At 36.3% G+C, this 27,504-nt stretch overlaps 2 protein-coding genes across 3 annotated transcripts; both read left to right on the top strand.

Moving 5' to 3' along the window:
• The first annotated feature begins 3,665 nt into the window (after positions 1–3,665).
• On the top strand, positions 3,666–11,428 carry LOC122645865 (glutamine synthetase nodule isozyme). 2 transcript variants are annotated; one of them, XM_043839260.1, is made up of 13 exons: positions 3,666–3,683; positions 7,743–7,848; positions 8,524–8,563; positions 8,671–8,774; positions 8,869–8,917; positions 9,050–9,156; positions 9,246–9,333; positions 9,920–10,048; positions 10,157–10,231; positions 10,354–10,407; positions 10,567–10,604; positions 10,754–10,913; positions 11,011–11,428. In XM_043839260.1, the coding sequence occupies exons 2-13, from the start codon at positions 7,775–7,777 to the stop codon at positions 11,152–11,154; spliced, it is 1,062 nt and encodes a 353-aa protein (XP_043695195.1). In that variant the 5' UTR covers positions 3,666–3,683; positions 7,743–7,774; the 3' UTR covers positions 11,155–11,428. The 2 variants fall into 2 exon arrangements, with proteins under 2 accessions (XP_043695195.1, XP_043695194.1); XM_043839259.1 differs by lacking the exon at positions 3,666–3,683 and having other exon boundaries at positions 7,695–7,848.
• An 11,250-nt stretch (positions 11,429–22,678) lies between these two features.
• On the top strand, positions 22,679–23,689 carry LOC122645866 (probable calcium-binding protein CML25). The gene has a single exon (XM_043839261.1). It carries the CDS (start codon positions 22,758–22,760, stop codon positions 23,316–23,318), a length of 561 nt encoding a protein of 186 aa, XP_043695196.1. The 5' UTR covers positions 22,679–22,757; the 3' UTR covers positions 23,319–23,689.
• Positions 23,690–27,504: the final 3,815 nt, after the last annotated feature.

The raw sequence follows: 27,504 nt of genomic DNA, 5'->3' as shown, positions 1-27,504 counted from the left end.
TTTTGGAGTTTGGAGGGGTCAGGAGAACCCTTTTATTAGAGAAAAAATATTTACTTTAAAAGAACCTCCCTCATTTTTTATGATGTAATCTATCTTAATTAGTAGCCTTTTAGGGCCTTAATCAGATGACTCAATGAAGATATTTTGGATTTAGTTTATTGTTAATTTTTTTTAGTTTAATATCAATGTTGATGACTGCATCTGATGTAATAGGTTATGGAGTTGAAATTTGTGAATGACGATTGCCAACTTAGAGACAAAAGAATTTTAACCAAGCAATTAAAACAATTAATATCAACCATTAGAGAGCAAATTGACCTTTAATTTGTTTGAATTAATTAAGAGACGCGATTCAATGAGGGGCAATTCCCGTGATGGTAGGTTTCTTTTCCATCCGATCGGCATCTATAGAGACTCATCTTGATTACAAGGTACCAATTGAATATATGAATTGGATATTTGATTCATGTTTAATAATCTAATCAAATTTTTATTAGTGCTAATGCATATATATTACACCTATAGTATCTTAATCAGATAAATACAATGAATCTTTACATTTTAAGTGTGCATGCACGTATTGTGATGACTTATATTTTGCTTATCTAAATTGATTTGACAACCACAAAATATTTTAAACAAATTGAGACCACCCTTTTAAGATAATTAAATCTTCCCTTTGTGGCCTTTGTGATTTCTAGTGATAGTAGCTTTCATGTTCTTGGAAGGACAAATTATGCATAAGAAATATCTTCCACAATAATTGGTCTTAAAAAATTAAACAATAAAAGTCAATGATACCTTAAGGGGTTTCAACATTCAAATTAAATTTCCTTTGTCTTGCAATGAGATCTCAAAATATGCTAATTAGGATAAGTTTAGTTGATATTAAGTTGAAATTGAGCGGCGTCGAGTCGAGCTAGTATTTGATCAATTGTAGACTAATTATCAAGAGAATGACCATGGAAAATAAAAAAGAGAAGTAGTTTTCTGCACGGGAGTGTGGCCTATGTCAGCACTCACTTGTGTCTATCTATCTCCTCCTTGAAACAAGGGGGCAGAAGTGTCTTTTCACATAGGGAAGAAAAAAATAGACTCATGGGAGTGCTGGTGTAGGCCACACTCCGGGACAGAAAACTTTTTCCGAATAGAAAATTATGTTCTATCATATCTTATCACATTCCTATCAATCCCCGACAAAAATGAGCAAAACTTATAATCTTCTAATTTATTCATTTGCCTAGTTGATCATATAATTCCGGCCTTGAGTTTACATCATCTTAAAGTATAATCGAAACAAAAATGAAAAGTAAAATTGTTTACATAATCATTGACATTTCTTAAAATAGACGTAGCCACGGAATAAGAGGAAAGCAAACTAAATGACTAAATAAATAAATCAATAAAGTTAATTATAATCATCTTGAACAAGTAATCGAAAGAAAACATTAAACATTTAAGTGATCTCAGAACACATTTTCCAACTTGTTGGTTAGTTGAATTTTTAAGGCAGAGTGGAGAAACAAAGTGGAAGAGTTATCTAGTTGGGTAGTAGGATTGTCAATAATCCACATCAAGCAACTTAGACACTTGACTTGATTTATACTTGAAAATTCAAACCATTAAAAACTTGTATGGTAGAAGACTTGATGTTGCATATTCTTAAAATTATTGTACGGAAGAAACATTCATTCACGCGTAACTAATTCAGTACAAGAACTCATAAAATATGTTCTTATGATGTATGAAAATGACAAAAATTAGCAATTTTTCGTATTCTTTTAATAGTTCATGATTAGATAATAGCATGGATAATATGATCACTTAATTTAAATGTCAATAAATAATATACACATGATTTGGTAGATAATCATTACAAATCATAGTTGAAAAACTAGGGTTTAACTTGTGTAAGTTACTTGAATCGAATAAAAGAGAAATGAAACCTAACCAAGAGTTTTGAAGGTGGGGTTTCACAGTGGTGATGGTGTTAATGGTGGGTGGTGGTGGTGGTGGTGGTGGTAGTATTGGGTATTTATATTGTAAAAGAAGATGAAGGTATTTTGATCTTTTCAAATTTTATCAAATAAATTAGGATAATTAAATCTTTTTAAATTTAAAAAAAGATAGAAGAATGGGTAGTTTGATCATTTTTAACATTTAATACCTGATGAAGAGTTAAATGACTTTAGGGGGAAAATAGGGAGTGATACATGGACTTTTAACTCCTTTACGGGGAAAATAGGGAGTGATACATGGACTTGTCAAACCCTTTGGAGGTATACGAATATTGGGTGCATTTTAAACCGTACGGGTGTCTCACCTTTTTTTTTACATCTTTAACTGCAAACAAAACTTAAAATTAAAAAAAAATATTAGGTCACCGGTCACCGTCTATGACAGCAAGAATCAGAGGTCGCAGATTCCTAACTGCAGATTGCCAGATTCTATGCGGGGGAGATTGGGCCACGTCGACGATGACATGTCGGTCAGGAATTAAATAAGAATTTATTTATAAACAGATCCTTGTCCGTATGCTCTCTCTCACTCAACACCCTGATCAGCTGTCTCTTTCAACTGACTCAGCTCAATTATTATACTTCATTCTTAAGAAAGGGACAAATTACCGTACTTCAATTATTACTCTTGGCGTATTTACTAATCCTCACTCTGTGTGCTTGCTAGAGAAATTGCAGGGAAGTGAAATTTTTCAGGAAACTTTTTTGTAGTAGTTACGCATCACATATTTTCAGATGTAATTTTGAAATCAAGAGATCAGTTGTGAGGTAATTAATAAAAGGGAAATTTATCCATACCACCCTTGAGGTTTGATGAAATGATATTTTCACCCCCAGTTTTGAAAAATTTTGTGTATTCCTCTGAGGTTTGCAAATGGTAACAAATAAACCAATTCCATCAGTTCATGACCACATTATTAAAAAATTAGACTTGAATTGATGGAATTGCCCTTCTCTAAGAAGAACCCAAAAAAAAAAAAAAGAGGTGAATGAACAAAACTATCCTTACAAAGGAAAAAAAGGAAAAAAACCTGCAACTCATCTTCCCCAATCGAATTGGGGAAGATGAGTTGCAGGTTTCAAAACCATAAGGGTTTCAAAATCATAAGGACAACCCCTTCAATTGAACCCATTTGCACTTGGGGCAGACCTAAAGTGATTACCGTGGATTTCAATTTCAGAAATCTGTAGTCCAAAGACCACTTGATTTCTAGAGCTGTGGTATTTTGGATCATTCCAGCAGACCTAGGCGACATCAAATCTGTAGATTTCAAGCTGTTTGAGACGGTTCCAGAGGCTGCAATTCGATTTCCCCTCATCTTCCCCAAACAAAGCACCAAGTGGTTTTACAGATTTTCAAGATTGAAGCACCAAGTGTAGAGCAACCCATTCCTTTTTCTTTCCTCCTACTTTTTCTTCTCCTTTTGCTATTTTTCCCTCGCCGCCGCTGCCACCATCACCACCACCTCAAATCCTCCTTCTCTCGCTCCCCTATAGCACCGCCATCATCCTCTCCAATCTTCTCCGCCACATCTCGCACCCAACAGATGGCCACCGTTGTTGCAACCGCATACGCAATCATGCCACCATCCATGCACTGGCATACCAAGCATCGCCACAAGCCGCCCACATCCATATCTTAAAAAATTAGAGAAAGAGAGAGAGGGCGGAGGTGTACAATTAAAAAAATAAGAGAAATGAGAGATGGAGAGGAACCCTGATCTTCTTCGTTTCTTCAAATGCCTCTGTTGTAGGGTGTTATCAGAAAATGAGTTTCAACTTTGGGTTCAAGAGAATGAGGTAGATGAAGACCCGAGGGACATCGGACAAATCCAGCTCTTGAATCATCTTCTTCAGATCCAATTTCTCACCACCACCACATCCACAAACTGCACCTCCACCACCCAAAACCCCATCTTTGACTCCGGTTTCCAGATCTAGAACATGCCCACCGCCACCCAACTCAAACCTCATATCTACATCCCTTCTCATGTCTATTGTAATACTTCTCTATTAAGATTTACAGGTACGCCATATCTAGGAACCATAGATATTTAAGTAAAATTTCCCCTAGTGGTCAAATTAAAAGGCATGAGCTAGAAGAGGTTTGAGACTTGCAACTCATCTTCCCCAATCGATTTGGGGAAGATGAGTTGCAGGTTTTGGTGTTTTTTTGTTTTTGATTTTTCTTAGAAGGGCAATTTCGTCAGTTCAAGTCTAATTTTTAACAGTGTTAGTCATGAACTGACAGAATGGACTTATTTGTTACCGTTTGCAAACTTCAGGGGGGTACGTAGAATTTTTCAAAACTGGGGGGTGGAAATATTCTTTCGTCAAACCTCAGTGGTGGTATGTGTAATTACCCTTAATAAAAAAGTTCTCAACTCACAAGAGAAGGTATCAATAGCATATTTTAGGGAATATAATAAAACCCTATAGAAGGTCGTGTTTGGCGTGTTGGTCAAGACGTCGAGTGCTAACTTGTTGAATGTTTGGTCACGAGTTTAAGTCTAAAAAATAAGGGTAAGGTTGCGTACATTTGACCCTCCCTAGACCCAGCTGTACATGAAAGCTTGTGCATTGGGTACGGGTTTTTTTTTTTTTATAATAATAATACCCTATAGGGTGTTTAAGGATGGTGTGGTTTTCCTTCACCGTATGTGAAGGAAAATTTTCAAGTACAAATAATAATGGAAAATGTTTTCTTTTAATCATTGTAAACGTTCACCCATCACTATATTCTATTGTGCGAAGTTCCAAAATGCCCTTTGTTCTATTCCAAAAGTTTTATCTACTAGTAAAACAATGATGGCACTACAGGTGAATGAAAACTAGGTCCAATAACATTTCACGTCTTTATTTATGATGAAATAGTTTAGGGTCCTAATCTAAAGGACTTGGAACATACAAAACCACCGGTTCCAATCCGTCAATTGTGTCATGTCCTCCCCCCTTTATTGCTTGCTAACGATGGAATTCTAAACCAAACCACTTCCACATATGTAGGAGGGTTTTCATTCAAAAATCTATGATCATCATTACTCACCTTAATATATGTTGAAGGTCCAAAATGCTCTTCACTATTCCGTAACACCCATCCAAGCATAAAGATGTGGTTAAGAAAAACTCTATCATTCACATATTGGAATGCCAATGTTGATCAATCCTAAATTCCTAACTAACAAATAACTTTGGGGAATTGAGGTGTGAATTGTGAATTGTGAATTGTGAATGTAAAAGGCATCTTTATGAAACTGACCTGAAGAACATGTGGGTGATGATGATGCTTGCCTACACTCTTTTGTTTTGTCTGAGGGCCAAGCTTATGACTTTAAAGAAAGTTACCTCAGAGAAATCATTAGTATAAGATTATGAGTTTGTGGATAGGTTTTCTCCAAGCAAGGCCTTACGTTTTTGGAACTTCCCTCCCCGATCTAAGGTTTAAAATTCAGGTATCGGATTCGGTATCAGTCATTGTCAAGACCTTTTTGGATCGGGATCGGATTGATAGATCAGTCAGGATCCGTAAAAAAACCCTCCAAAATCTTTTTTTTTTTTTTTTTTTTATCGATCAGTTCACGTATCGGTCAAAATTGGTGGGTGTTTTTATCACGGGATCAGATCGACCGATATTATCCGAATCGGATTGATCAATATCGGTTGGTATCGGTCAGTATCAATCAAGATTATATAAAAAAATAAATAAATAACTTAAAATTTTTGAAAAAATAAAAAAATATTTAGTCGGATCGATCAAGTATCAGATCAGATCAGCCAATCCAACCTAATTGGCCGATCCAAGAAACGATCCAGTCAAACCTTATTGTATCGGTCTAATCTCGGGATCAGCCTTGACCGATATCAATCCAATCCGGATGATATCGGCCGATCCGAGATTCAAAACCATGCCCAGATCACAAGTATTGAGTGGCATCCCCCTCTTAATGGTTACAGTAAATACTATTCTTCTTTTTCTCACCCTTGACACATTTTGTTCATTGTGTAGGAGCAGTGACACACAAGTGATCTCCCCAATTTGCGAGTTTTTCCAAGTGGAGAAGTCCAAGAAATACTTTTCCTTGCCCTTTCCCTTTGTAGATTAGGGTTTGTTATCAAGCTTTGAGTCTAGGAAGAAAGCTTGAAAGGACTATTGAGACTTGACCAAAAACAAAAAGAAAGGACTTTTGAAAGCAGCATTCCAAGTCTAGAACAGAGCCAAGTCTGAAGTCTTGGGTTCTAAAATAAGCAACCATTCACACTAATACTGAACAATTTAAAGAGGAAAAAAAAACTCCAAGGCTTTCCTTTGGTTGTTTGGTTGTAAAGAACATACAAAGAAGGAAAGTAAAATCAAGTCATTACAAAATAGGATTTTTTATAATGATTAGGTGCAACTAATCTCTAAAACATATTAAATTAGATTATTAAATTTAACTCAATTTTATTATAAAATTCTTTTTATTTGAAAATAAAAAAAAATGTAAGAGGGTTTTCTACATTGCTTGTGTATGGAGGAATCTACACACCACACTAATGTTGGAGTAGAGAATGGTATCATCCACATAAAACTAAGGATGTAAATGAATAGCTGAAATCCGTTTCCGTATCCGTGTTCGTATCTGTTTAGCACTATCCGAATCCGTCCGAAAGCTAAATGGATACGGATACGGATAAGCTATAGCTATCCGAAAAGTTATATTTACATGTAAACGGATAAAATATCCGATCTGTATCCATTTAGCACTATCCGAATCCGTCTGAAAGCTAATTGGATGCGGATGCGACTATAGCACTATCCGAGCCAAATCCAATCCATTTACATCCCTACATAAAACCCACATGAATCAGAATAGGAGTGAGTGTCAATGTAGACCTCAAGATTCATTATGTAAGAGGGCATATAATAGAATCTGCACTTGGACTTCAGGGATATATAATGTTCCCCTCCCTATATCTCTCTCTTCCCTTCTGTAAAATGATAAATTTACCCCTTATTGTGGGAGGAGAGAAATAGACATAGGGAGGTGCTAGCGTACACTATGCACTGGACATAGAACTCAATCCTAATTTTGGGAAAAAGAACACTAACCGATCGTTTGATTCCTACACCTAGACACATGACCGTGTGATATTACCACTCAACCACCAGTGAACTGAAAAATCTCATTAAGTCAAATGCTCTTGCACGTGCTCATATTGCCCCCGCACTAATGCATACTTGCAACCAAACATAGTTGAATCAGGGTTTTAGTAATCGGTATCAGGATCACCAATACTGATCCGAATTGACCCATATCGGACAGATTTACCCTTTGTCTTTTTTTTTTTCTTCAATAAAGTAGATTACCAATTCCTCATACCATGAGCTGAACCAGACCATTAACAAATTAAGGTCATTATGGTAATTTACAATTATGTAAAAAGTAGTAACCGAAGAATAGTAGAATACTGGTAGAAGAAGGAAGCCGGAAAAAGACCGTGTAAGGTTACAGAGTTTCCACGAGGGGAGTTTCTTCAGTCTTTCCTACCTTTCTAACCAGCGACTTTTTAGCTTTTGCCCTTTATCACCAAAACTAATATATTCAAGATTAACTGTTCTTAATAATTATCCGTAATTAATTTAGATCTTCCAAATGCCGAACGCCACTATAAAAGCAGCCTCCCTACCGTCTCCTACCTTACTTCTTCACAGAGCAAAACAGAGAGGGATTAGGAAGAGTGAAAAGCCTGTGATAGTTTCTTGATTCTTCTCCATCATGTCGCTGCTAACAGATCTTCTCAACCTTAACCTCTCTGACTCTACAGAGAAGATTATTGCCGAGTACATATGGTAAGTTTTTTCTTGGATGTTCTCTCTATTTTTTCTTTGGAATGTTGTGTGTCTGGATCTTACTTTTTTTGGGCTTTCTGTATCGTCTTTGTCTTCTTTGTTAGTGGAACTTTGATGGGTATGTCCAATTTTTTATTTTTTTTTTCTGTTTTCTCTTATGTGTATTTGTTATCACACTTGGCGGTGAGAAGTATTTTCTTTTCGTTTAATGTTCTCAAGTTTATTTATTGTATGTATTGAGTTCTTTGTATCTCTAATGGGTATGGTTTGGTTTGGCCAAAGAGCTCTCTATTTTCCTAATAACTAGTGCTCCAATTTCTTAGTTTCTCCCTGAACCCTGATGGATATGCTTTAGCTTTTATGTATAGTCTTTGTCTTCTTTGCTATCGCACTTGGCAGTGAGAGGTATTCTCTTTCCGTTTAATGATCTCAAGTTTATTTATTGTATGTATTGAGTTCTTTTTATCTCTAATGGGTTTCATTTGGTTTGACCAAACAGTTCTAGATTTTCGTAATAACTAGTGTTCCAATTCCATAGTTTCTCCTTGAATCCTGATGAATATGCTTAGCTTTTATGTCTCTGATTTTTTTGTGCTTTGTGATCTGGTTAATGAAAATCTTATTTTCCCCTGTTATTGGATTCTTAATGTTTTTTTTATTAACTGTTGAAAATAGGATCGGTGGATCTGGACTGGACCTCAGGAGTAAAGCAAGGGTACTAACTCAGTTGTTCCATTTATGCTTCTCTTTTGATCATCCTTTGGCCTATATGGATTTTGTTGATATATTGTGGTTGTTTGGTTGTTTTATCCTGTGTTACAGACTCTCCCTTGCCCAGTTGATGATCCAGCAAAGCTACCAAAATGGAACTATGATGGTTCGAGCACTGGACAAGCTCCAGGAGAGGATAGTGAAGTGATCTTATAGTGGGTTATTCTTCTTTCCCTCTCAGTTTCGTAATTTATCCTTTCTTTGTGATCCTTAATGAGGGTCTTTTCCTTTATTGGTGTCTTGAAACAGTCCGCAGGCAATCTTCAAGGATCCCTTCAGGAGGGGCAACAATATTCTTGTGTGTAATTCTTATTTATCACTATTTATTTTACAGTTTCATTACTTATTTGTAGCTCACTCTAGAATTTAATTCCTTTTGATCCTTTCATTCCTATTAAAATTCATTTTTATTTTTATTTTCATTATTTAGGTCATGTGTGATGTCTACACACCAGCTGGAGAACCCATTCCCACCAACAAGAGACATGCTGCTGCAAAGATTTTCAGCCACCCTGATGTTGCTGCTGAGGAAACCTGGTATAATTTGTTCTTGTTCTCTCTTATACAGTTCCAATTGGTCATTCTGTTTGCTAAGTTGTCTTTTTGTGTTCTTATTTAAAAACTAGGTATGGAATAGAGCAAGAGTACACCCTTTTGCAGAAGGATATCAATTGGCCCCTTGGGTGGCCTTTGGGAGGTTATCCTGGCCCTCAGGTAACGATAGTTTTTTTCATGTTATGCTTCATTTATTGACTATTTTTTATTTGTTTTGTGTTCCTTTATTCATTCAAAATATCTCCAACTTGGTCTTTTATCCCATTCCTTGAAATACTTGGTGTTTTTTTTTGGTTTTTTTAAAATTTTCTGACCCCTCATAACCCCCCCTCCCCCCCCCCCCCCCCCCAAAAAAAAAAAAAAAAAGAAATAAAATGAAATCATGTGTTATCAACAGATCATTCAATATGACCATTAGTTTTCAATATAGTCACAAATTATTTGCATCCAGTTAGTTAATGCTTTGTAGCTTGGATTTCTGTTAATCACGTGGATAAAGATTTAAGTTTTAAAAAACTGAGTCATTTGGATCCAAGGTTCATTGTTTGTGAAAATCAGATGAGCCGGATAAGTCATTTGAAATTATAAAAGTGGTAGAGTTTGAATTGGATGATGTCCTGTGTCATTCGATTTAAGTATTTTTATTGGGTAGTAAAGGTACATTAGACATTTCGTATTTGAGCTAAGATTGTAACCTTGCTGTAGCCATGGCTGATATTGAAATTCGATATTTGCTGCAAAACAGGGACCATACTACTGCAGTGCTGGTGCTGACAAATCTTTTGGCCGTGATATTGTTGATGCCCATTACAAAGCATGCCTCTATGCAGGCATCAACATCAGTGGTATCAATGGAGAAGTGATGCCAGGCCAGGTAGGAGACAAGTTTTTCTGTTTCTTCGGTTTTTTGCTTTTTTGATAGGATTTTCCTGCCAAATTGTATCACTGTGTAACCTATTTTATATCCTTTTGACTTGTTCAGTGGGAATTTCAAGTTGGCCCTGCTGTTGGCATCTCTGCTGGGGATGAGTTATGGGTGGCTCGCTACATTTTGGAGGTAAATCATATTAAATTGATGGCTGTTAGGATGCAAAACATTAACACTTCCTCTTAAGGGAGAGAAGGTTCTAAACAATGATGGGTTCTGTTTACTAATTGACTGCATTCTTTCTTGAACAGAGAATTACAGAGATTGCTGGTGTTGTGCTCTCTCTTGATCCAAAACCTATCAAGGTTAATTTCTTTTGAGATCTATCACATTGATCCGTTTAATGTTTTAATAAAATTTACCTTTTTAATTCTGCAACATAGGACAATTTACTGAACATGTCATTTCTTATTGAAATTTTGTTTCCCTGTTCTTTAATGTTGTTTACCCAAATCTGTCACTAGGGTGACTGGAATGGAGCTGGTGCTCACACAAACTACAGGTACTTTATGCCGTACCTCGTATCTTCATTATTCTATATCTTTAGGAAGTTGCTTCCTTAAGTATAATTTTGTGGCGATACTGGGCCAAAGTTTTTTCTGTCTTTTCATATTTTGATGTATCTGATGAATTATGTTATGTGGGTTCCAGCACCAAATCCATGAGAAATGAGGGAGGGTTCGAGGTAATCAAGAAGGCAATTGAAAAGCTAGGGTTGAAACACAAGGAGCACATTGCCGCTTATGGAGAGGGCAATGAACGCCGACTCACTGGACGACATGAAACTGCAGATATCAACACATTCACATGGGTATAGACAAATTAATCTATTGTTACTGAAATCAGTACTCCAAAAATTTCAATTGTTAAGGTGAGTGCTGATATATTCACTCAACATGTTTTCACAGGGGGTCGCAAACCGTGGAGCTTCCGTCAGAGTTGGGCGTGACACAGAGAAAGAAGGTAAAGGTTATTTTGAGGACAGGAGGCCTGCATCAAACATGGATCCCTATGTGGTCACTTCCATGATTGCAGAGACTACCCTCCTCTAGACACCATGAGGCTTCAGTCAAGGCCACCATTGAGGTGGTGTTTGTCATGGGATCTGCTTGCTGTTTCACTTGTGCCAGGGATTGATGTGTTGCTGGATCTAAATCTTTTTTTTCCATTAGAAATGCATGTAATGTTATAGTAGGTTGATTAGTGGATCTTCGCCCTTATAAATTGAAGATCTGGGCAGTTAAATTTATGTTTCCTGCCTTTTGATTTTGTCACTTGTTCAATAACAGTTACATTAATAATAAATATAAGACGGCTTTTACTTAATTACTGTTAAAGAAAGGAATAGATTTGTGTCTCAGATTTGCAATTTTTTTGGGTAAAGTTTGAACATTCTTATTTGTGATGTTGGAAAGGGGTAGAGCATTTCCAATAGAAGTTCTCTCAATAGGTGTACTTTTTCTTCTAATGAGAAGACTAAAATGTTGGCTTTTCATTCTCCTATTTTTGGTAAGAGTTTTTCATTCTCTAAAAACATGCAAGGCATTCACTGCACTTGAGAATTACATAATAGGAAGGGAAAACTTTTAAGTACCCCCAGCTAAGGGTCATAAAAGTATTTGACCCTTGTAGAACCCGAATTTGATAATACCCCCATTGATCCTCCATACCATTAGAACCCACCAGTCTCCCTTGACCTGTGGGTGTAGGAAAACATAGCCCTTGTGAAATCATTTTCAAATTATTTTGAAGTCTCTTCTTTGGACCTAATAATATCATTCAATCCATGTTGAAGAGACTCTTCACTTATAGATTTATCATGTTTATAGAGATTCAATTTCTAAAAAGTTGTTGAAGAAGCTTACAAATGATCTTGCCTCCTATCTCAAGCTTTCTTTTTTGAGTTCTTGGTGGTCCTAGCTATAGTTCACAGACACTGGTCATTGTGATTCATGCTGATTTCACTTCTATATTCTTTAGTGTCTGTTCCAAAACTAGTTGCAGAACAAGTCATGGTTTTTCATTTGTTTTTAGTGCATGAAAGAAGCTACACAATAGTATAAGTCCAAATGGAATACGTGGAGAGCATTTATTGTTCAAATCAAGAAATATCAGTCTAGATGAATTACTTGGAAAGCATTTATTATTCAATTCCGTGTACTTCGCTGTACATCATTGATGGGAAGTTGAAACTTTTGAAACATGGACACATGCTACCATGAAAACTGAGCTTGGCTCTTTTCCCAAGAAGGCAATGGTGCAGAAGAGTCTTCTCAATGGTGCCCAGAATCAATTGAATGACATTTGGATCTTGGAACTTGAAACTCTTATCTTGAACCGTCTAAATTTTGAATTTATCTCAGAAAATTCATTAAATTGTATTTTTCCAAAGAACTAAGGAGCCAGATTTTTTGGCCAAAAATTCAAATCCCTAAAAATGATCTTTTAATATTGGAAAAAGTTTTCATACACGGTCGTGTATGAATGTACCATCTTATCCGTTTTTTCAAAAAATTGGAAAAGTCATAAACCCCTTTTAATATTTCTGAGTAATTTGTCTGAAAGTTTTGGAATATATATGAAATAGGAGTAAGAATGAGTGGACAAATGTGGTTTAATTTGATGCAAAGCGAAGAATCTTACCAGGGCTTGACATGCTTTGAATTCTCTTGAAAGAGAGGGGTGTTTTCGATAACACGGACGCAGGTGGTGCATGGTTGTCATCAGTTCGTACTGTAAGGTATTGGGTTAAGTCCCTCAACGAACACATCCCTCGTGTTTAGTTGCCACCGTTGAGCTTGGAACCCTGGGGTGATTAATGAACAAAATATTGCAAAATCCAAAGTAGCTCTAGTCTATGGTCAAATGAATGAACCGGTGGGAGCTCATATGAGAATTGGTTTGACTGTCCTAACTATGGTTGAGTATTTCTTTCCTATTTATATTGAAATCATATACACAATATGAGTATTAAGTACTTGATCGATACGTTAAAAGCTCTGAAGCTGATGGAACGTATTAAATCAAACCCTTTAACCTATCTCATACTAGGTTAGCCCAATCTAGTGACATACATTAGAGTGGGTCCCATTAGGCACATAACAGACCACCACGCTTTTGCACTCTGCTCCAGGGTTTTTGCCTAGTGGCAGGTAGCCCTTTCTTGACGGCTTTCACTCTACTCCAAGTAGCCCTCTCCGTGACTCGAACCCATGACATAGTGCCCAGCTCTGATACCAAATATTAGGTACTTGACCGGTAAAAGCTCCGAAACTGATGGAACGCGTTAAATCAAGTCCTTTAACCTATCCCATACTAGGCTGGCCCAATCTAGCGTCATAAACTAGAATGGACCCCATTAGGCACATAACAATAAGCAAGTCCATTTCCATGAATCATAAATTGTCTCACAAGGATCACACAACATAGAGATGTAAGAGAGCATATATTTCAACAGTCGAATGGTTTTTATATTTTGCAAGTAACAGGAAGAAGCTCTGGTTTTTGCAAGTAACGTTGAGAGAGTGACGAAGAAGAAAGTGAGGAAGGAGGTTCAACGGAAAGGATTTTTATCTGGAAGTAGAAAGGTTGCCGCTGCACTACAATTGATGTCGCTAGAACACTCTGGTAGCAAAGAAAGAGAGATAGGGATGAGTGAGAGAAGAGAGGAGAGGAGAGGGTTGCGCCACAATAAGAGAGGAGAGAGAATCAGGTAATTCGGGTTAAGTTAGAGTTAGGGTTGGATGTGTGAATGCTTGGATTCAAATCTGACCGTCGGATTAAAACCTGCCAAGTATCGATTTTTTAAGGGGTATTTAAGAGGAACTGAGAGATGAGGAACTTGAGAGGATAAAAATCCCTCTTTCTACTTGTTTTGCATGCTGCCAGGAAAGTTTCCTCAGATTTGCCACATTAGATCACATCCCCATATCAAGTATCTATCAGACAGTGACTCTGGGATTTGTGGTCCATCTCACCCTTAACCCTCACCACTAACTTGGTTCACCATTACATGTTCCTTTGATCATGATGTGTGACCTCTGTGGCATTGTTTTAGGTATTTGGTATCGATGTCTATATCGGTTATTGTCAATGTGAATATGATATTGATACGGATTGATGGTATCTCCCCGTATTGGATTAATACCAAACAAAAAATTCAATAGCTACATTGTATTAGTATTAAATATCGGTGATATTGATATAAATCGGCCAACATAGTATTTGTACCTTGAATCATGTTTTAAGGTGACATATGCCCTTTCTTAGAAAGTACAAGCTGTGTTTGGTATGCCTTTTGAAATGCAATTTAAGTTTATAATGCATTCCAAGATATCATACCATACGCAGCCTTGTTCCAACCATGGTCTGAAACATCTAGACTCACTATTTATTTTCTGTAAAAACAAATAAGTTATACAATTGTACTTTAAAACATTTTAAATAATATAATAGAATTTAAAAAAATTAAAGAGTTATATTTGGCATGATTTCTTGCAATGTATTATAGGTCGATACACTTTCTTCTTTATAAAAGGTGAGCACAAAAAAAAAAAAAAAAAAAAAAAAAAAAAATCTTTCTTTTTGGATTAGCAAGCAGGAACGTGCAGGTGTCATATTCCCACCTCGAAGAACCTAAAGAGGGATGGGTCATGGCACTAGTGGAAATGTGACTAGGTTAAATAATGTTCTTTTCTAGGGTTACTAACAAAAATGAATCTGCTCAGTTTATTTTATTTTTCTTTATTTTGTGCTTCATTAGTGGATTGCATATATCTTGGGCCCACATATTGGTCCTAGTGATCCAAACCGTACAAAAAAATATATTAAAGGAGAGAGAGAGTATCAGGGGTGCTCGATCTGGACGTGTTAATGGGCCTGTCTAGTATAGTGGGCTCTTGGCGAGGCCTATGCTGGATCCCCATGGTCAGCCTCCTTATAATAGCCCAATGGACTAGCCCAGCTGATAAACAGTATCTATCTAAACATCTCCTACTTGATTAGGGTTAGGTTTGTAAATATATTTAGGTATGTTAATTCTACCCTTTTTTGTATATGGTAAAAGTGTATTCAGATGATCCATCAAGATAACTGTTGAGATCTTGGGAGTTATAGAGGTGTGGTCCTACATCAATTAGTTTAGCTCTTTGGTTCCTTGATATACTTGAGGAGCTTTTTCACCTAATTCCTTGAGGTTTTGGATTGTACCTCCAACACGATATCAGAGCTTATGTCCATTTGTTATCATTCCTAAGTTATTTGTCTACATGTATAGTTAGGTATGCCGAAGCTACAGGTGAGAGGGATTCTGAAGATGTTGAAAGTTATAGAAGTATAGTCTTACACCGGTTAGTTCAGGCCCTAGGTGCTTTCATATACTTGAGGAGCTCTCTCACCTAATGCTCAAAGGTTTTGAGTTGGACCCTCCAACAATAAGTTCTCAATCAAATATCTACCCATTCATATATCCTTATATTTTTCAATCACCCATGTCAATGCACTCTCTTACTGTCATTGGACTCAAAGTATCATTTTGTCACTTGGTGAAGTCCCTCTGGAATGAACATGTAGAGTAGAAGACCTTAGGATTTATCCATCCATAAATTTTAGTTTTCATTTGATCTGTCACGTGGAAAATATTTGGGCCATCATGAGAAGCTTATTAGAATAGATAAATTCACCATTCTTTTTTCTCTAGTGGTAATAACAACGGGGCATGACTTATTATTTATCAATGAAGATTAATTTGGATTCAAATGATAGATACACCAACCATCCCTTTCCCCCCTCCCACCCCCCCAAAAAAAAAAAAAGAATTCCATGCATTAGAAATTAATGAGGAAAATTTGTCTAAATTTTGTGAACAGGTAAATCCAATGGTTCACCATTTACAATTCAAGTTACAGACCTAATAGAGTTTATTAAGTGGTTAAAAAGGCACTAAAAAAAATGGCCAACACTCTATGATCATCTCCAATAATGTAGCTCACAACCTATTTGATGCCATAGTCTCATAGTTGCAAAGTTCTGTACAAACTTCTATAAATGGCCTTTATGCTATCTTCGTTGTCATTGGGATAAATGGTTATAGACATGGTTCTAGTTAAGGGTGTCAAAACAAAACCAAAACCGTTTATCGAAATCGAACTGAACCGTTTAAACTGGAACCAATAGACCGTTTAAATAAATGGTCTGGTTATGGTTTTAGAAATGCCATCGTTTAACTAAATGGTTTGGTCCGATTTTAACCGATTAATCCAACGGTTTCAGGCCCTTTAATCCAATTACAACCGATTATAACCGTTTAAACCAAACATCAAAAGCTTCAAAACCTAGCAATAGCAACTACTACGTACTAACCACTAAATCACTAACTCACTAAGTCACGTTTCTTCAATAGATGATTTCCTTTTTTAAAAACAAAAAAAAAACTAATAACTTCATAATTAATAACTAATTAGTATTATTATATGGAAGGTAAACCGTTTTCTACCCAAAAAGAAAAAAAGAAAAAAAGGGTAAATAGTGATTGAAGGTACAATATTTTCATGGGATCCATCGTCCATTGAAGGTATTTACTAATTAAAAGATATGGCACTACAGGCTACAACCTATTTTCTATTAAAAAATGCAGGAGGTTTGGTTTGAGAACTATTAAACTATTTAGTAAATCAAGGATGTTATTCATAACCGGCTAACCCAAACCGTGTAGAACCGTTTAATCAAAACTGTGTATAACTATTTAACCGAAAATCGTGTATAACCATTTAACCGAAACCGTATGACCGAAACCGTTTACTAAACGGTTATGGTTTTGGATATGCAACCGTTTAGCTAAACGGTCTGGTTACGGTTTCCACCCTCAAGCAGTCAAATCCGAACTAAACTGAACTGTTTAACCGAAACCAGACCGTTTAACACCCTTAGTTCTAGTGCATGGTATCGGATCGAGTATCGGTCATTTGCAAAACCGATACGATATCGATACAGTATCAAAATGGATCGGTTGTATCGGACGAAATTACCTGTGAATCTCCTTAAAAGATGAGTTTTTTGACCATTTTACCCTTTGTTCGTATTGTATCATCGATACGGTATCGGGATCGACTAAATGCAAAACTGGTACGTACCACCCGATACGGGTGATACAATCCCAATACTTAGAACCATGATTATAGAGTGATTACTTATCGGGCAATACAATACCGATACTTAGAACCACGGTTATAGATTGATTACGTTTTTTACCATTATACCCAATTAGAGAGACTGAAAAGCAAGTTCCTTATCAGATATCACTTTAAGGGCAATTGTGAATTTGTGACACACACCCTAATCTCTTGGTCGCTTCACCTAATACATGTCTTACAGATCTCACTTCTCACCAAAATTTGAATATAATATATTAACGATGTGATTTGCCACCTAATACAATCTTGTCTTGTCTTCTAATTTTCTTCATTTCTTTGGACTTTTCCCTCCTTCAACCTTTATATTAGATGACAAATATGGACATTAACATCTGATCAGATCGAATCTCAGTAAAAAATAAAATAAAATAAAGGTTGTGTTTGGTATGTATTCCTAGTTGATAATGTATTTTAACGAATCATATCAAACACAACCTTAATTTTCCACCCATGATTTTAACATGAGTACGTACTATTTTTTAATGTATATTTGTCATCTTATACTCTCATCGTCAATATTTTGTGGGTCTCGAGCACCCCATCTCGTGAAGATCTCAACTATAAATGGTGATTAAGAAAATGAAAAATATAGATATACTTTGAAAGTGGTTGGTATGATATATTCGAATCCATTATCGACTTAAAATGCATTTCAAGAATACATAAGTTTTTCATCCATAATCTTAAACATATAGACCCCTTATTTATTTAATGTATATTTGTCATCTCATTTTCTCAATCTCAACATATAGATAGATATACTTTGAAATCGTTTGGTATGATTTATTCGAATGCATTATCAATTTAAAATGCATTCCAAGAATGCATTCCAAGAATGCATACCAAATGCATCCTTAGTCTTTCATTCATAATCTTAAACAAATGGACCCATTATTTATTTAACGTATATTTATCATCTCATTTTCTCAATCTCAACATTTTGTGGGTTGTAGCCTCGTAGGGACCTCATCCCTTATAGATCTCAACTCTAAATTATGGTTGGAGTGAATCAACTACTTTTGAAGTCTTTGGAATCATGTCAAGGATTTTTTGAAATTAAGGTTGCATTCCATATGATTTCTTAGAATGTATTCCAAGATTGCGAATCAGTCCAAATCATAAATATTTCCTATATTAGTAAAACAATTGAAAAACTCATCATGAGGATGGGTGGGGATAGATTTGAATCCTTCATGGGGTATGGGGTATGAGACCCACCTGAAGGATGTGGGACCCATGCACCATGGAGGAGTCAAATCTGTCCCCACTCTTCCCCATGTGGGTAGTTGATCCGGATACCATCATGAGACACCACCTCCTGTTGCATTTGCAGGTTTGTGTTCAAATTTTGGGGCATTGGAGCCTTGGAGGGGTTGTAGTGTCCACTTCTAATACGTTACTTTGTCTTTCCTTGACGTTTATGTAAAACCAACAACCCCTTCCCCAACCCACGATGATTATTTGAGAAGGTACACAGAAGGCAACAAAGAGAGCTACCGGCTAGTAATTGGCATATTATTGTTACAACCACTAGTTGATTGAAACCTAGAATATAATAGCTCTTGATTGAGGGGGAAAAAACCCACGATGTCAGGAGTGCAGATTCTTTCATACGTGTTCTTTCATTTTGAGTCATGGGATTCACATTGACACTTTCTCTATTCAAATAAAATATAAAACTTCTTATTGAACAAATCTATCACTCGTCCTCTCATTGGTGTGGTTTCTTTCCCACTTTGGTTTCGTTGGAAGCTATGCCCCCATGTATTATATATAGCATGTGTTTCTCCTTTTGCATTCTTTCTTTATTCCATGTAGTTTTGTAATTGTATATAAAATTGTCTTTTCATTAGTGTGGTTTCTGTCCCACTTTGGTTTCGTGGGAAACCTTTGCCCCTATGTATAATAGCATGTGTTATTCTTTGTGTATTTTATTTTTTTATTTCATATAGTTTTGTAATCGTATATATAATTGTCCTCTCATTGATGTGGTTTCTCACTCTAGCTTCGTGGAAAACCTTGTCCCATGTATGATACCATGTGTTACTCCTTGTTTATTCCATGTAGTTTTGTAGTTTTATATAAGAATTGTATAAATGACACCTCTATAGACATACAATTAGAACATGGTACCATTTTTTGATTGTCATTTGTCTAATTTTTTGAGCCATATTCCTAAAAAGGGTGACCATGTTTGTTTTCTTCCCTTCTACTGACATTGAGCTAGCGATGCATTAGCACGCCTGTTTACAGTTGGGGCGTTAGCGCTTTTCTTACTGTGTTAGCGCAATGGTGCTCTACGATTAGCTAGTCGTTGTTTGGTTGCATGGACATTAGCTCGTTTATATAGCAGTAGAAGCTCTAGCTCTAGGGCTTTCAAGCTAGGTCTTCATTTTTTGGATATACTCTCTTCCTTATCATACAAGGCATCTAAATCTGCATTCCTATCCCCATCTGAACCCGATGACTTCGATCTACCTCCTCAGTGAAAAATCGTAATACGTCTTGAGGAATTCCTCCCAAGTCCAACAGACTTCCCTGTAAAAAAAGTGAATTGTCTAAGTGCTCTCCCCTATAGAGGAATTTTTATAGTATGCGGTTCCCTGACCGATGTGGTTCCCTAGTGCCTCTCACAAGAGGAGGGTGGACCCCACCCGAGCAGAGTGTTCGGTCAGGTGCTCCGGGTGAGTCCCACCCCCCTCTTGTGAGAGGCACTAGGGAACCGCACCGGTCAGGGAACCGTAGACGATAACGATTCCCCTATAGAGTATAGGCTTTGTCTCATTGTGTATCTCATAATCATTCGAACCAGATGCTTTTAGCCCACTTCTTTCAAAAATTCTTTAAGTCAAAGGTAAAATATAAATTTACATTAATAATTTGAAAGTTACTTATCATTATTTCGTTATCAAAAGTTATTGCGATAGAGCATGTTGCTCCTTTCCTCTTGGTATCTCTACCCCTCTTTAACCCCCACTCGATCTCACTATTTAACATTAATAAAATTGTCATTATTTTATACATTTTTTGAATATACATGTGAAATGACAAGATTTATCCCTATGGAAAGAAAAAAAAATGTATTATAATGCAAGGGCAAAAATATAAAATCACAAATTCTTTGACACTTCTTGACTTTATGAGAACGTGCTCACATGCACATATATGGTGGTTTGACTTCCATACACGCGTCAACTAATCAACTAATTTTGTTAATTAATTAAGATATTTCACAAAAACTAAGATTAGCCTTAATACAAAATTAGGAGTTCGAGTTAGTGGGAAAGCATTTCCTCATAGGGTATGGTCGGTGTTCCCCTGCCTACTTCTTAGGCCCTCACTTTTTTATGTTTTTTCCTAACAATAATGCTTGATAAGTAACTTCCTTATTGGGCTGGGCCGAAATATATAAAAAAAAAGGGATGCTGGGCCCTGGATCCGTTGGGCTAGATTGTTTATCAAGTTAATTTAGTAACTGAAATAACCATAATTAAACCCATTGACCATGCTTTACACCTCTGTCCAATCATATGACTTTCTACCCAAAAAAAGAAAGTCCAATGACTTGTTTTTAGTTATATTAACAAGGTGAGTTTTCCTTCACCCATGATGAAGAGAGAATTTCTTAATTCACGAGTTTGGTGGTTGGATGAGAGTCCTAAAATTGTACTAAGGGCATTTCAAACTTCGCACAATAGGGGGGGATAAAGGGAATAAAGATACCCCAATGGTGAATTCTCTTCGCGTGATTCTTGTTGAAGAATGTAATGGGAGGTTGGTGCAAAGCAGACGATTTCAAAATGGACTTTTGAATCATTATATTTCAACAGCTCGGACTCAGATCGTGAGGTATCATCGTATCGATATCAGGATTGGCATCGGTATTGTCGATACCTATTTGGATCAGCCGGTCTTGGCCTGGATTGGTCAATTTTATCCCTATTTTCATTAAAAATTAATTTTTTAACGATTTCACCCTTGATCCAATACCGATATCTGATCTAGGATTGACCAAGTATCGATATCAATATCGGACTCGACTGATACCGATATGATCCGGCAGATCTGATACTGATACGGTGATACCTCAATCCATGCACCTACATGGGGAGAGGGCAACCAAACAGAACCTCCAACCCATCTGACACTCTCTTGGACATGGGCCAAGATTGAAGCCTTATGGGCCTTAATTAGCCCAACTAGGTAAAACCCATCACCTTTAATGATTCCTTCTTAACAAACCACGCTGTAAAAGGTTGCACTCACTTTCTACACACGTGAGAGTAATGAATAAACCCAACAGGTTCCATGTGAGAAGCACGGGAAGAAATAGACAAATCTTGATCATGATTCCAATCAGACAATCCAAACCAATTTCAAACGTTTAAATGACAAAGAGGTTGGCCCACCACACATTCCGTGTTTAGTTGGATTCATTAAACACTTCCGTGACACGGACACACGGTGACAGTCCCATTTTATCTTTTTAGAGCAACGCACGCGGCACGTCTGTATGGGTAGAGTCGTATAGAAAAAGGTTACCGTTTGGGCACGAGTCTCATAAATGCTACAGCATGATATCATTCTACACTACCATCATCATAGCCATCCATCTCATTATCAACAAATTCTAACTCTTCGATTCATTAACCACAACTTAATACAATACTCCGTAAACTTTATCAAAGAACCTACTCCTTAGAAATCCTCTTCTTTTCCACCTCTATTCACGCTTAAAAGCTGGAACCCTTTTTGAAGTTTTCTTCTCTTTACTTAATATAATAATCAAAATTTAAAGAAATTTAAAGAAATTTTAATAATTAATTAATTAAGTATTAAATGGCCGAAATACGGAATATCTGTCCTTTGGATGACCAAATCAGAGTATCAACGGCTAATATTCTATACAAGTGTCACGCGCTTTCTTAACTGATCAATCTTGATCGTTCGTTACTGGAATATTAAACGGTCATAATGCCACGTAGATTGATGAGCGCGGGAAACGTTCTTGGTCTTGTAAGCTGGAAAAGAACAAGTCGTTTGTTCGAAATTTCCTAACACTTTCTCTATACTATTAAATATAGCCGTTATTCTCGTCGTTTTAAAATCTCTTTTAATCTTTTTAGAAATTTTGCATTTATGGGTTTAACAGTGTTTGGTGAACTCATGGAGTCTCTTTGAGAGTTCTTGAGTTTTACGGATATCATCGCTAAAGATAGAGAAGGGCGAAGTCTCATTCTAAGCTTGGTAACTTCTCCTAACTAAATTCGGCTTTGGAACTCCAATTCTAACGGGAATTCCAGATTCACGCGGTTACCCTTTATTTAGTGTTTCAACAGAAAGAGATTTCTGTTCTTCTCTACTTCTTTTTGTTCGTTTCTCTCTCATATGGTGGCTAAATTGCTTGATCTTCAGTTTCTGTTTAGTTTCTTTGGTTATTCGGACTTGAAAACCAGAAAAAAATCATGGGAATTAAGTCTTTTCTTGCTCGGAGAAAGAAATCATCGTCAAAGTCGCAGTCGCCTGCAGGGTCAAGCCATGGAAATCAAGAAAACCCTTTTCAATCTGGGCCGGTTTCGTTCACACAGGCGAGGAATCAGATCGAGGAGCTTGAGAATGTTTTCAAGAAATTCGATGTGAATGGGGATGGGAAGATTTCTTCGTCTGAACTGGGTGCGATCATGGGGAGTCTTGGGCATCCTACGACGGAGGAGGAATTGGAGAAGATGATTAAGGAGGTTGATTCGGATGGAGATGGGCACATTGATCTGAATGAGTTTATTGAGTTAAACACGCAAGGGGTTGATACTGTGAAGGTTCTTGAGGATTTGAGGAATGCTTTCTTGATATATGATATTGATCGAAACGGGTCGATTTCACCTGAGGAATTGCAGACTGTGTTGAGGAGCTTGGGGGAAGAGACTTCGCTTGCAGATTGTAGGAAGATGATTAGTGGGGTCGATTGTGATGGTGATGGATTGATCAATTTCGAAGAATTCAAGATTATGATGACTGGTTCTAGTTAGGATTCTTCTTTCGAATAAACTGCGGCTATCTCTCTGCAAACAGTAATGGTGAAGAACGATGGCTGAAACTTGAATGCTGTTCTTCCTCTGGTCTCTCCTTCTCTTGATTTCCTTTGCTTCTTAGGGTTAGAAATCTCTGGGTTGGAAGGAACTTACATTCTCTGGGTGGTTAAATGTATATATGCAGCTCTGCTCTTCTTTTCTTTCTTGCTTTTTAATAGCATTCAAGAATCTTCTTTTTTCTGTTTTTCATTTTCCTGTTGGGTTGATTTGAGGATCCGGGTAGAGACGAATTGAGTATATCATTAGTTAGGCATTACTGAAATTTTTAACTTTCTGATTCATATATGAACAATGATCTTTTCCAAGTCCAGAAGCTGGAATTCTTTTGTTTTTTGTGTTTGATCTGAGACGAATTTCAGTAGTTGGTTATGTTTCATGGATCAATCTCTAAGAAATTAACTTTCTGATCTGATCCAATTGCTGTTGTTCTTGTAGTTGCTGTTTGTTTTTTATAGTTAGATCTTCCCTAGAGAATGTTCCAAAAGGTAATTCTCTTCAAGTAATGTTCTCCAGGAAAGAGAGAGAGAGAAATCTAGATTCTCCCAATGATCCATGGATGCAAGTCAAGGTGAATTTTTGGTCTGCTCTATCTTATGTCCTCCCTGTGAAATGCCTTCACACTCATGGTCTCAAAAAAAGTGGAAACACAAGATGGGTCTTAACCTACTCATATATTAGTCTAGTTAGGGACTAATTAGGAATTTTCCTTGTATGCCTTGCATATTATACACATACATCTTCCCAAAGCAATTACCCAAGTAAGCATATACCTATAACCCATTAATAATCTATCCCTCTTTTCATCAAATAGATAACCTAACCTTTGCTAAGCCCATGGCTAATGGTTCATTTTCCCAATCCAAGTATCATTGATGATGCTTTACCCACTTATAGTTGTAGATCAAGTCGAGAAACAAATTCTTCACGAGATAAGAGTACAACTGCGTATACTATGACTCTCCCTAGACCCCGTAATGGCGGGAGCCTTGTACACTGGGTATGTCTTTTTTATAATTAACAAACTGCAATAATCAAATAAACGGAAAAAAGGGCATTGCCTAGATCGCTCTTATGTTAAATGTTATGCTCTATCTCAATCATATGGACACCATGAATCAAACTCTATTCCTTATATGTTTAGCAAGCCAGCTGTTTTAGCAAACAATTGGGTTCTGTTTGGTATACATTCTCAAAATATATTTTAGGTCTAGAATACATTCTGAAATCCAGTTCTTCTTTATTTTTTTCACTTCAAAATGCATTCTAGACCCATAATCTATTCCGAAAATGCATACCAAATACAGCCTTAATTCTTCATAAGATAGAGTCTATTTCAGCTGACATTGACCATTGAATTCTTTGGCAATACCTCAATAAAATTGGCCAATAGGCATATTGCTTTCATGGGCATTTTCCAGATCTGTGAAGAAGAAGAGGGAATTGATTGTTTATTTGGTATTTCATTGCCAACAAGTGAATCAACTTTGTTTGGTTATTGGTTTTCATTGGAAATAAATGTAAGCTATGACATCTGTTTGCAGTTTAACATATGCCATTACATCGCTACAGTTGAATGTGCTACTTTGTTTCAGCTGAGGACTGAATGCTTCATTCAGTCTTGAAAAGAAAAATTGTTAGAACTCTAGAGTTGGTTGAAGTTTATGTTGAGCATATCTAATGATCTAGAAGATAATAGGAGTTTTTATTGTGTATAGGGTGAGCTTGTGTTGAAAAATCCGGAAAATATGAACAAGGTTGTGAGTTGAATAAGCATTAGAGATGTAGATACTAAAGCCTATACATGATGTAGAAAACAAAAAGAAACTAAAGAAAGAGCAATCAAACAAGGATAGACGTGATTCAGTAAAGTGCCTACGTCCATGATGAGATGAGAGTGTCTTCATTGGCAATGGAGAATAGGATTGCAATCACTCTTTCTTACACATTTTTTATTTATAAAGAATTGTCGTTAACTGTAATAATCCTTATCGCTATCAATTTAAAGGGAAAAACAAAGAGATTGCACCTTCATTAGAGAGGAAATTAGCCACCACATTACCTTTCCTATATAACTGGTTGATCAATAAAAATTAAACATCAAGTTATATTTGTAAGTAGGGTTGAAATGGGTATCCATTGATCAATATGCATGCTTTATCCCTACCCTAGTTTGGATATTAAGTGTAACATTTATCGTCCTATAAGAAAATGAGGAGAGTATAAAGGTTACAATGAGGGTAATGATAATGGGGTCTTACACTCATAGTTTTGTAGGAATAATTAAATAAGGGATTTTCATATTGATAGTTGATAACCCTTAAGGTGTCAAATAATTTGTAATTTTACTTTTTTGTTTTTTTGGTATAATACATATTTTTTTTCTTCTAATGAGGATAATAGTGTCATTTACATGTGTACTCGAAAAATATGCATGACAATGACACTTTTAGATAATGACATAATGATTTGTCACTTTTAAACTTATTATTGAAAACCCTTTGATACTCTTATCTTAAAGACAATGAATAAGACAATGAACAATTAAAAGAAGGTGTCGAGCTCTACATATACCAATAGGCTAGGGGTGTCCATCAGACACTGTCATAAAATAAATTTGCATATAGTATATAGTTTGATAAATAAATCAACTTAGCCAGCTGATACAACCATATAACCTGTATTTATCCAATTTAGAGGTGTCAATTGTGGGCTGGAATAAATTTTTTGTGTGGATCTTATCCTATCTATTTGCCCTTGCCCTTGGCGCAACAGTTGCACTATAACAACCTGTTGATTGCGGATTCAAACTTGGAAACAATCTCCCTTGCGAAGCGGAGCCTCGTGCTTTGGGACATTCTTTTTATCCTATCTAACTGCCCAATGAGACAAGTGGTCCCTCTCCATTTTAAAACCTTCTTACCATTAAGAAAGTTAACGGTAGTTTTAAAAACTCTCACTAGTTACAATGGTTACAGTTATTGGGTGACGGATCGATCCATCGGTGGGAATGACCATTAAAAAATTTAATGGCATACACAAGAAAGAACAAGGTTACCTAGATGTTCACAAACGCAAACCCTTCATGTGATCTTAACCCTTTCGCGATTAGTTCTTCTTACCACTACCACTTTTCGTTCTCGTCAACATTGGCCACTATCATAGAGTTTTCACAAAATCTTAGTCCTTTACCTCACACACTCACACAAGGAAGAAGGAGGAGCTCTAATAGTGGTTCTCTAAAGAAAGAGAAGGGGAATGAATTGATGTGGAATCAAATCTCCAAGGAGAGAGACAAAACAACTTGTATATTGTCAAAGATAACTATTGTTTACATGTAATGTTCACACTCAATTACTTTCCAATAACTCTTTTAGAATATAACGTGATTTGGTTTTTCCAAATTGAACCAAATGCAAAACCTTCCTAAATCAGCTCTATATTTGAATCCAATAAAACTAGTGTATGATTTAGTTGTAGATAAAAATTTCTCTATCACATCATTTTGCAAATCTTGATGTGAGATCTCATCTGTCAACATTTAATGGGTTCAATTCAATAGACCATGGCCAGTAATAAATATGCTACATAAATGGGTTGGGCAAATGAGGAAGGGGGAAAGATCTCATTCGGATTCCATCCAGTTTGCCTGTCAGGTTAATGCTACATTCACTAATGTGTTATTTACCAATACATACATAGCTAAACAGGTGTAACAAAAAATTTTCAATTTAAGTAGATGACATCAGTCCCCAATAGTACAATATCGCATCATAGACTATAGAGTATGTGTGTACTATCATAACCCCAATCTATAAAAAATTTATTTTTATCAAAGATTCTGTAATTTTGATTGGACCAGTAACAATATTTTCCAAAACTGTTTGTGAAAACAAATATTAGTAAATAATATTAATTTTGAAAAAAAATTGCAAGCAATTTACCAAAATACCGGCTAATAGATCCGGATTTTCGTCTAATCAATTATAGACATTCTCTCCTTGATATTCTACCTCAAAAGTCACAAAAGTCTCTCACTCAATCATAAAATGCTCTTTGTTGGTTTCTCGACTTCTCATTTAAGAATTTACTAAGGTGGGGTTGAGGAGAGGGGTGGCTCAAGATA

This window comes from Telopea speciosissima, chromosome 11 (assembly GCF_018873765.1).
Source record: "Telopea speciosissima isolate NSW1024214 ecotype Mountain lineage chromosome 11, Tspe_v1, whole genome shotgun sequence".
NCBI classification, from domain to species: domain Eukaryota; kingdom Viridiplantae; phylum Streptophyta; class Magnoliopsida; order Proteales; family Proteaceae; genus Telopea; species Telopea speciosissima.
The sequence above is the reverse complement of the archived record's forward strand: the minus strand, read 5'-3'. Positions and strand labels throughout refer to the sequence as shown.

What these genes read in the sequence shown, in the direction of transcription:
- LOC122645865 (XM_043839260.1), top strand. Translation starts at nt 7,775, where the DNA reads ATGTCGCTGCTAACAGATCTTCTCAACCTTAACCTCTCTGACTCTACA. An exon ending in ACCTCAGGAGTAAAGCAAGG is followed by an intron (nt 8,564 to 8,670) that starts GTACTAACTCAG and finishes CCTGTGTTACAG; the next exon opens with ACTCTCCCTTGCCCAGTTGA. An exon ending in GATAGTGAAGTGATCTTATA is followed by an intron (nt 8,775 to 8,868) that starts GTGGGTTATTCT and finishes GTCTTGAAACAG; the next exon opens with TCCGCAGGCAATCTTCAAGG.
- LOC122645866 (XM_043839261.1), top strand. Translation starts at nt 22,758, where the DNA reads ATGGGAATTAAGTCTTTTCTTGCTCGGAGAAAGAAATCATCGTCAAAG.